Below are 11,529 nucleotides of genomic sequence, written 5' to 3' on the forward strand. Positions count from 1 at the left end.
TGTTAAGTATATGTCATTTAAAAGAAAAAATGAATAAATTTACTCTAATCTGTTATTGTAAAATAACCTGCTTTAATGCTTTGGAAGAAACAAATTTAGTCATGAAAAATATCTTCATATATTTATACTTGAGTATATATATATATATATATATAAATATTGCAAAGTTTATTCTTATGTTTAAAGTTACACCTCTAAATCTCTGGTTTCTCCTTAATTAAATGATTAATATGTATGCTATTATAAAAAAAGGGGATTTAGTTTTAATGCTTTTATTTAAAAAAAAATACACATATATTTATATACCTATATATATATATATTTACATTATATTCTAAAAAATGAAATATGTTACAAATTATATTCTTAAGTTTATTCTACATTTATGCATGTCTACATATATATATATATATAATTATTTAGATGTAAAACAAAATTTTTAATAGCAAAAAAAAAATGAACACAATCCCCCATGCCCTAGAGCCGAAGATCCTTGTGAGCTACCATTGGGTAGCTCAGGCCCCTCTATGGGCCATGACCCATAGGGGCGACCTCAGTCACCATTGTGGGCCATGACCCATAAGGGAGACCTCAGTCGCCACTGTGGGCCGTGATCCACAGGGGTGCTCGTGGCGCCACTATGGGCCGTGACCCGCAAGGGTGGTCTCGACCGCCACTATGGGCCATGACCCCCAGTGGTGGCCTCGACCGCCACTACGAGTGGCCACCATAGGGGTTGTCGCTGCCATATATTGTGTGGCACCACCTCTCCCTATCACCTCTTCACTCTTCCTCTGCCATGGCCGCTGTCGTCGGCCTTCCCCTTGGATTCCGATTGCCATTCTCTTACACCTACACACACACACAAGCCCATCACAAAAGAAGAAAATATACAACGTTTGTTAGTCACAAAGCAACCCTAACCCAACTTCAAGTTAGGGTTAGCTTTGATAAGATAGAAAAGAAATGGATAGATATAGATATAATAAACAGTATAATGTAAAATTTTAGCCTGTAGGGGTTATATTGGCCAAACATTAAATATTTGGTATTTAATAATTGTAGGGGGTCAAATTTGACATTTCGGGAAATGAATTTTTAGGCAATTGTTATAATTGTTTTAGTTAACTTTATAGTCAAATCTAATCGCATTATTTACATTTGCTCAAATGAATATTTAAATTCAATAATCTAAGTGTTAACATTATTTTAATTATTCCAAGAAGGAATTAAATAATATTTGAGATAATTAATATCTCTTGGCTAATAAATTAGAGATTATTTGGGTAAATTAATTAATTAATAAAGTGTAATGACACTTTTTCAAGAATTATTTCCGCATTAAAATGTTATCGCATGCATGGTTAAGTTAATTAAATCAACTTTAGTAAACCACTCTTTTATTTCCTGAGTTAACCTTTAGTTAAGACAACTTAATTGTTCCATCTTTATTGTAGTGCATTTAGTATTATTAGGATGTTTGAAAAAAAAATGTTATTCCATTTTTGCACAAAAGTTTGGGCATGACATAGTATATATATATATATATATATATATATATATATATATATATATATATATATATATATATATATATATATGTATATGTATATGTATATGTATATGTATATGTATATGTATATGTATATGTATATGTATATGTATGTATGCATGTATATATATATGTATATATGTATATATGTACTTACATATATAGATGTATATATGTATATAGATATATATACATATATGCATATATATGTATATATATGTATATGTATATGTATATATATACATATATATATAAATATATATATATTTATATATATATATGTATATATACATATACATATACACATATATATATATACATATATATATGTATATATATATGTGTGTGTGTGTGTATATACACACATATATATACATAGATATACACACACACACACACACATATATATATATATATATGTTTATATATATATGTTTATATATATGTATGCATACATATATATGTATACATGTATATATTTGTATATATATATGTGTATGTATATATATGTATATATATGTATACATATATAAACATGTGTATATATATATACATACATGTACATGTATGTATATACATGTATGTATATATATGTATGTACATATGTATATATATATACATGTATATATGTATATATATATATATGTATATATATATATATAGATATCTGTATATATATATATATACATATATACATAGATATATGTATATATATATATATACATATATACATAGATATATGTATATATATATATATACACACACACACACACACACACATAAGAAACCAAACAAGCATAAATCACAGTATAATATCATGAGAGAGGTAAGGATTCCATATTCAAATAGATTCAACCCCCACACTTTTTTTTAAAAAAGCCAAAAACAAAAACAAAATAACAATTTAAAAACAAACCATTAAAATTTACCAAACAAAACTTCAGAGAAGAATAAATCTGTGATCCAGAAAATATAAAATTTGATAAGTCAATCCCCAAATACCAGATAAGTCCATTGCATTACATGCTTTCAATAAAAGAGCAATCACAAATTTTATTTGATTAAGACAAAAATTTTAACATGCACTGGAAGAAAATATCAGATCCTTACCTTATTCACTATTTGAGAAAATAGAAGAAGACTGAAAATTTCCAAGAGTTGCATGACACAATCCAAAATCCAAGCTTCAACAATCTTCCACCCAAATTTCCAGAACAAACCCCCCCAAATTTGTTTTTTGAAAACCCCAAAGACCAAAAACAAAATGAAAATTTTAGAGCAAAGAGCATTCCTGACAAAGCTTCTTCTTGCTTCCCACAAAAAGCAAAAGTAAGCCAAAATAAAATATCTTTTCAAAATGTAACTCTCAACATGTAGATTCTTGCATTAATTAAAAACCTTAATTATTTTTTTTATTAATTTGTAACTCCCACTCACATGCAAAATATTTTAATTAAATATTAATTCTTTTGTTTAAAATTGACTTTTAAAACAAATAAGCAATAATTGTATTTTAATAGTTTATTACAAGAATACTAAAAAATATTAAATTGAATATTTTATACTTTTCTATTCAATTAACCTTTCCAATTTTATAAAAATAATCTAAGCCCTCAAGTTACTCAATTAAATAAGCCAAACGAAGAAACTATAATTAATTAATCTAAAAAAAAACACAAATACTCTTTTCGAATTAATTAAATAATTTAAATCTTAAAGTTCCACCAATTCCATTTTTTTAATTAATTAATTAACCACATCCCAAATACTAAGAGGGGTAAAATATTAATCATATCACAAAATTATTAACTATAAGAAAGAGCAACAATTTACGACAACTCAAAACATTGGGTACTAATAGAGGGTGATGACTGACAAGACCTAACAAATAAGGAACTAGGGTGCCTGACCGGGATCTGATTGATATCTCCTTTGTCCACTTTAATATTGGGTTGGAGAGTACACTCAGACCTGAAGATTCAGGTGGAGTCAATGCTCGGTACCTGCAGCTGCATAAACAAATGGTTGAACATATATATATATATATATATATATATATATAATCCACAAAATATCATACCATGAATAGGGAATGGAAGCGATGTAGCTTGCCCTAAAGAGCAATGCGGCACTTTTCCCTCTCACCCAAGCACATCAAACATGGAAGCAGCGTACATTGATAAACGTAATAAAACTCATAAATAAATTAAATCCAATAATGAAATATCATACATGAATAACAGCTAATAATCACATCATAAACTACATCATATGATTCCATCAAAGACATTACCAATCACAACCACATTACACCAGAGAAATAAGAAATGTAAGATCAAGAAGATATACATCTAAGAGCATCAAGGTAAAATTCTATTATTACAAAAATATCCCTTCTATAATCATCTAACATACACACAAAGCAAAGAAACGTCAAATAACATCATTATTCTAATCATCCACATAGCATGAAACATCATAGTCATATAGAAATCCAGGAAGCATAGACAAGCATCACAATCCAAAACCAAAATTGACTAACACCAAAATAAGGGTCGAACCACACGGAACACCAATCACAAAGTCTGACAAGCCAAAAGAGGGAGGGGCACTACAATATATTAAAATTAAAATAACAAATATTAATAAAATCTATATTTTATACTATTAAATTTATTTAATTAATTTAAAGATTATATATATGTATTTAAAAATCTAATTATAAATATTATTATTATACATTAATTAATAGTAGTAGGTTTAGATAGTTTGAATTACACTAATTGCAAGCAATTAGAAACCACACCTATTACATAACTATCTATTTTTCAAATAATGTCAACAAATAGACCTCTAATATTTTGCCAAGTTTGATGTAAAAAAAAAATACAAATAGGTTGAGGGGTGATGTAGAGTAATTTCTTACAATTTGAACACCATCATAGTAAACAAATAAATTTCTTTACAAATAACAGCAATAAATAATTCTCCACAAAGTACAATAATTTTAATATACTATATTTAGTGAGAGGGTAATAAATCTAGCAAAATTTGACTATAGAATCTTCTCTCTCTTTATCTTCTCATAAATCTATATCTCCCCCTATTTCTCTCTCCCCCTCCTTATAACTATCTCTCTCCATATCTATTTCTATATCTCTACTTTCTATTTATTTGTATCTATGCTTATCTCCTTGTTTCTTTCTTCTTTTTTATTTTCTACTCTAAGCTAGCCACACTATTCGTAGGAATTTGACATCCTCCCTATAACTATCTCTCTCCATATCTATTTATATATCTATACTTTCTATTTTGTATCCATACTTATCTCCTTGTTTCTCTCTTCTTTTTTATTTTCTACTCTAAACTAGCCACACTATCTATAACTATCTCTCTCCATATCCCTTTCTATATCTACACTTTCTATTTATTTGTATCTAAGCTTATCTCCTTATTTCTCTCTTCCTCCATTTTCATTTTCTACTCTAAACTAGCCATACTATTGGCAAGAACTTGACACTTTGCGTCTCTTGTTATCATCCATTTTACTCTATCTATATTTGTACAAATATATTATTTGTATTGAGGGAATGTAGTATGAACTTGACAAAATTTTCAAATATAAATGTTTCATATATGGTTTTTAATCTGATGTAGCTCTAAATTTTCCATATTTATCATAAATTTTTTTATTTTCTTTGGGTTAGGGAACCTTACATAAATGAATATTATATTCTTGACCCTTTAAGATTATATTATATCATGACAACTTCTATGCTTTCTTCTAGATTGGTTTTCATGTATTTATCTTACATATCAATAAGTTTGTCTATTATTTATTTCTTGTTAGGCCATTTTTTTGGTTCATTCATATAATTCTATGATTTAAAAATGGATGTTATCTCCATTGGGGTTTTCTTTTATCAGGTCTTATCTTTCTCCTTCTCCATATAGTTAATAAATATAAATCTTATTCACTCTTTTCTTGATGATCTCTTTCCTCATGATATAGATGATCATTCTTATAGAAAGCATCTATCATGTATCATATGTATCCATGACATTAGCATTCCCTATGTGATGAGGGAACAACTCGAGAAACAAAAAAAACACAATAAATTGCAATAAAAGACTCAAAATTTATTATTATTATCTGCAAACATGCGAATTAGAAATACGCTAACATGCAAATACAATCTAGAGGAATAAACCTCGTTGGCTGTAATACAACAACTTACAAAGTTTTCTAGAAAACCCTTACAATTCAAAAACACAACTCCCCAAAACTCACATCCCAAAACTCAACTCCAACAACAAACATACAATAACTCAACAACTTCCTTCCTAGTTTCTACATATGAGCCTTAAATAGACTTCCTTCTATTTTGGAGCTGAAATTACAATATAGAAATTACCAAATGGCAGACAAATGCGAAACCATGAAATTGGAAATTTGAAAATACAGCCATATTAAAAAATTGGAACTTTTCAAAAAATTGTCCAACTTTCGATAGCCATAACTTTTGATCCGGGATTTGGATTTACCAATGGTTTGAAGCATCCGAAATATCTCTAAGTGTAGAATTTTCTAAGAATATTCTCCACTGATTCTTGCCATTTTCAGGCCTGTTTGACACTGTTTAATGCCACAAATCTGACTTGGAAGGATTTTTTATTTTTTTTCGCAAAATTGAAACTTTGATAACTTTCAAACCATTTATGATTTTGAACTATTTATATTTCCAATGTGATTATTTTTCCTTCCTAAATCCTCCTGTAAATTTTTGGCTCCATCCACCTTCAAATAAAAAACTGTTATTTTGGGCAGTTGACAAGAAAAAGTAACTTGACAATTTTGAGAGTTGGAATCTCTTATTTGTCCAAATGGGTATCCAAAACTGCAAAAACATTAAACAAAATTAAACAAAAAGAAATGTGTTTTGGGTGATGCAGGATTGCCCTTACACTACCGAATATCAGACACCTGGGGTAGATCGAGAAGTGACCCCATCACGTTTCAGCTGATTGAGGAAAACCCAAATAGTCAATCTCTACCTTGGACAACCATGCAGAATCTTCAATAGATCTTTCCGTCCATTTCACCAGATACTCATACTGCCTCTTCCTGGTAATTTTCACATAGCTATCGGGAATTGCTTTGATCTTCTCCTTCTCTAAAGTAGGTGTAGGAATTTTGAATTGTTCTATTGGTGTCTCCTCCTCTGTGCCATCTTCATGATATTCTATTAAGTTTGAAATGTTGAATACAGGGGAAATGTTAATTCCTTCCAGCAAATGTACCTCATATGTGTTTCCAGATTCATGCTTCTTCAAAATTTTGTAGGGACCAAACTTCTTCCTCTTTAGCTTATTATATGTTCCCACTGGAAACCTTTCTTTTCTCAAATGGACCATCACTTCATCACCAACTTGAAACTCCTTATGCCTCCTTTTCTGATTTGCCTTTGCCTTATATTGTAGATTCCTCTCATTAATGTGCTTCCTCACCTCTTCATGTATATTTCTGATGTGTTCTGCAAAGTCTTTGGCTTCGACACTTGTATGATTTCCCTGGTCCATCTCCCTCAATTCTGGAGCACTCCTTGGACTGCCTCCATATACAATCTGGAATGGTGATCTACTAGTGCTCTTATGGACATAATTGTTGTAAGCAAATTCTGCCTATGGTAAGATCATATCCCATCTATTGGGTTTGTCTTCTACCAAGCATCTCAGCAGATTACCCAGGCTCCTGTTCACCACTTTAGTCTACCCACCAGTCTGCAGATGGTGTGCAAGATTGAACTTCAAATACATCTTCAACTTCTTCCACAAGGCCCTCCAAAAGTATCCAACAAACTTGGTATCATGATTTGAAATGATACTTTTTGGCAAACCATGTAGCCTTACCACCTCCCTCAAGAACAAATCAGCAATGTAGACAACATCATGGGTCTTCTGGCATGGAATAAAATGTGTCATCTTTGAAAACCTATCAACCACCACAAAAATGAATCATTCCCTCTTTGTGTCCTTGGTAAATCAAGAACAAAATACATACTTATATCTTCCCATGGCCTCTCAGGTACAGGTAGTAGTTGATACAACCCTGTATTCTGGCTTACTCCTTTTTTCCCTTTGGCACACTCTGCACAAATTTCTTCACATCCTGTGATAATTGAGGCCAATAATAATGTTCATTGATGATGGCAATGGTCTTATCCCAACCACAGTGTCATGCCATCCCTTCGCTATGCTTCTCTTTGATCAAATTCTCCATCACGGAGCTCCTTGAAATGCACAACTGGCTTCCCTTAAACAACATTTCATCCTGGATTATGAAATCTAGCCATTTCCTCATGTCTAAAGTAATAGGTTCCTTGCAAGCTTTCCAAGCTTCTACAAAATCAGGATCCTCAGGATATAATTCTTTGAGTTCATTGAACCCAACCACTCAAAACTACATCTTTGTCAGCAATATATGCCTTCTACTTCTGCAAGTCTGTTAGACCTCCCACTTCTGTGCTTCAAGACAAAAGTATAACTTTGCTAAAACTTCACCCATTTCAAATGTGTCTAATTTAATTTTCCTTGACTATTCAAGTACTGCAATGCTTGATGATCAGTGTATAAAACAAGCTCTTTTAGCAACAAATAATGTCTTCATTTCTTCAATGCTTGAACTATTGTGTAAAACTCTTGATCATAAACAAAATACTTCTTCTTTGCATCATTTAGTTTTCCACTAAAATATGCAATGGGCCTACCTTCATGGCTTAATACAACTCCAATGGCATTACCGTCGGCATCACAATCTACTTGAAACACCTTATTGAAATCTGGAAGGGCTAAAACAGGTTGCTCATCACCTTCTTCTTCAACAAATCAAAACTTTTTTCTACCCCCATACTCCACCTGAATTCTTTCCTATCCCCTCTCATTGTTTCAGTTAGGGGTGCATAAATGCTACTAAAGTTTCTAATGAAATTCCTATAAAAACTAGTCAAACCATAAAAAGATCTCACCTTAGTAGCAGTCCTTGGGGTAGGCCATTCCAGAATAGCCTACACCTTCTCTGGGTCCATTTTAATACCTTCTACTAAGACAACAAACCCCAAGTACACTAGCTCCTTCTTCACAAAAGTACACTTCTTGAAATTACTCAACAATTTCTCCTCTCTCAACTTCCCAAAAACTCTATGGATATGTGTCAAATTCTCCTCCAATGTCTTGCTGAAAATCAAAATATCATTCAGGTACACAATAATAAACTTAGCAAAAAATTATTTCAATACCTCATTCATGAGCTGCATGAATGTGCTCGGTGCATTGGTTAGCTGAAAAGGCATGACTAACCACTCATATAAGCCTTCTTTGGTTTCGAAGGTGATCTTCCACTCGTCCCCTTCTCTAATCTAGATCTGGTGATATCCACTCTTTAGATCAATCTTTGTGAAGTACTTTACTCCACTCAAGTAGTCCATAAGGTCATCTATCCTCAGTAGGGGAAATTTGTACTTGATTGTTATCTTGTTTATGGCCCTGGAGTCTATACACATCCTCCATTCTCCATTCTTCTTTGGTGTGAGTACTACAAGTACCACACATGGAATCAAGATCTCTCAAATCAATCCCTTTCTCAACAACTCTTGAACTTGTCGGTTTAATTCTTCATTTTCTGTTGGAGTCATTCTTTGGGCTGCCTTATTTGGAAAACTAGCTCCAGGGATCAAGTCAACCTGATGATTGATCTTCCTCAGAGGTGGTAAACCCTCAGGCACATTATCAAAAACAATGTCCTGAAACTCATCCAACAAACCAAAAACTTCTACTGGCACCTCTTTACTATCTTCTTAACCCACCCTTGGAATTAAAGAAAAACACACAAGTTTGTCTTTCCTGGCTTCCAAAAATTTCCTTCCATCAACAAAACATATTCTGGCATTACTGCATACCTTTTCTTCCACCTCCTTCAGGGGCTTAAGCTTATGGAAAACTCCATCATTTGTTAGGGTATAAGTATTTGCATGACCATCATGTACAATATGCCTATCGAACTACCATGGCCTCCCTAATAGCATGTGACATTCATCCATGTGTATGATTTCTTAAAGTACCTCATCATGGTAAGTACCAATCTTGAATTTCACCAAGCACTGTTCATTGACCAAGATTTTATGGTCATCCTGCAACCAGGATATCTGATATGGGCGTTGATGTCTTTCTATCTCCAGCTTAAAATTTCTAACCATCTCTTCGGACACCAGATTGTCAATGCTCCCACTATCGATAATCACATTGCAACACTTATTTTCACATTTGCATCTGGTGCGAAACAAACTCTGCCTCTGATCTGGTTCTTTCACCTCATTCATTAGGGTTCTCCTAGTAATTGGGGATTCTCTCCTTTCAACATCATTAGGATGTTCAGACCAATCTTCATGGTCTACATGTGCAACTCGTGCATGACCATCATTTCTTCTGTCTATCCTTCCTTAGTGTTGAGGACATTCAAAGGCTCTATGCCCTTCTTCTCCATACTAGAAACAGGTTCCTCTAAAACCTCCTCTCCTGGATCCTTGTCTAAGTCTTCCTCTTCCTCTTCCACATTGTTCTCCATTATTTTGATCACGGGGGTGATAGAAATTATCACCCTTTGGCTTTTGGCTGGTGCCCGCTTCATCATTTTTCTTTTGATCTTCATTTCAGCTTCCAAAATATTTTCCACCACCTTTTCCACCTTGGGCTTTTCCTTTTAGGTTTCCTTTGAACCTCTTATTTAGTTTCTCTTCAACCTTTAAAGCAAATTGACATGCTTCTTCAATACTAGTCATTCTGACCAGACTCAGTTCCTCTTGAATACTCAGTCACAACCCATTAAGATAACATGCAACTTTCTCTTTGTTGGTCTTTGCATGGCCTGTTCTGATAATTATTTCATAAAATTCCTCCGTAAATTCTTTGACAGGTTTGTTACCCTACTTCAATCCTTACAATTGTTTTAGTGGATCCAACTCGTAGTCCATAAGAATGAAATGTTTCTTCAACTTATCAACCATGTCATCCCATTTGGTGATCTTTCCCTTTCCTCTTTGATTTTTGTCCAATTGGACCTCTTTCCACCAGATATTTGCATGACGTTTTAGCTTCACTTTTGCAAACTTAACCCGATCTAGGTCCTCTATCTCCTCATATTCAAAATATTCCTCCATTTCATTAATCCAATCAATCAACTCTTATGGGTTCAGATTCCCAGAATAATTAGAGACTTCAATTTTTGGTCTCTTCATAATCTGAGAAATGGCCCTCAACAATCAAGCCTAATCTTGATCTATTGCTTCTTCTGATCCACTCGAGGATGAATCTTCAACCTCTCCTTAATCATCACTTTCTCCTCTCCTTCAATTAAACCCTCTTCTCAACTCTTCCTGCAATACATCAATCTATCTTTGGAGGGCTCTCAAACCCTCATTTACCAAAGAATTTCTTTCGCTAGCATTTTTGGCACCAACATTTCTGCCCCCATGCATCACTCTTGGAGGCATCTTGAACACGAGCCCACAATCAAAGATCTTGTTATGAATTGCCTCGCATTCGGTGATATATTCACACACTCAGGAACAACCTGCTCTGATACACTTGATGAGGGAACGACCTAAGAAATAGAAAAACACAACAAATTGCAATAAAAGACTCAAAAGATTTTATTATTATTATCTGCAAACATGCGAATTACAAATGTGCTAATATGAAAATACAATCTAGAGGAATAAACCTCACAAGCTGTAATACAACATCTTATAGAGTTTTCTAAAAAACTCTTACAATTCAAAAACACAACTCCCCAAAACTCACATCCCAACACTCAACTCCAACAACTCACATACAACAACTCAACAACTTCCTTCCCAGTTTCTACATATGAATCTTAAATAGAATTCCTTTTGTTTTGGAGATAAAATTACAATATAGAAATT

The 11,529-nt window shown here is 32.6% G+C and overlaps 1 protein-coding gene across 1 annotated transcript; it reads right to left on the reverse strand.

Moving 5' to 3' along the window:
• Nucleotides 1-638: 638 nt before the first annotated feature.
• LOC131041440 (uncharacterized) lies at nucleotides 639-7,132 on the reverse strand. Its single transcript, XM_057974554.2, has 2 exons — nucleotides 6,567-7,132; nucleotides 639-852 (listed from the first exon to the last, which is right to left on the reverse strand). Exons 1-2 carry the CDS (start codon nucleotides 7,130-7,132, stop codon nucleotides 639-641), a joined length of 780 nt encoding a protein of 259 aa, XP_057830537.2.
• Nucleotides 7,133-11,529: the final 4,397 nt, after the last annotated feature.

This window comes from Cryptomeria japonica, chromosome 4, assembly GCF_030272615.1.
Source record: "Cryptomeria japonica chromosome 4, Sugi_1.0, whole genome shotgun sequence".
NCBI lineage: Eukaryota > Viridiplantae > Streptophyta > Pinopsida > Cupressales > Cupressaceae > Cryptomeria > Cryptomeria japonica.

What these genes read in the sequence shown, in the direction of transcription:
- LOC131041440 (XM_057974554.2), bottom strand. Translation starts at nt 7,132, where the DNA reads ATGGACCAGGGAAATCATACAAGTGTCGAAGCCAAAGACTTTGCAGAA. An exon ending in TTTCCTCAATCAGCTGAAAC is followed by an intron (nt 853 to 6,566) that starts GTGATGGGGTCA and finishes GTGTGTGTGTAG; the next exon opens with GTGTAAGAGAATGGCAATCG.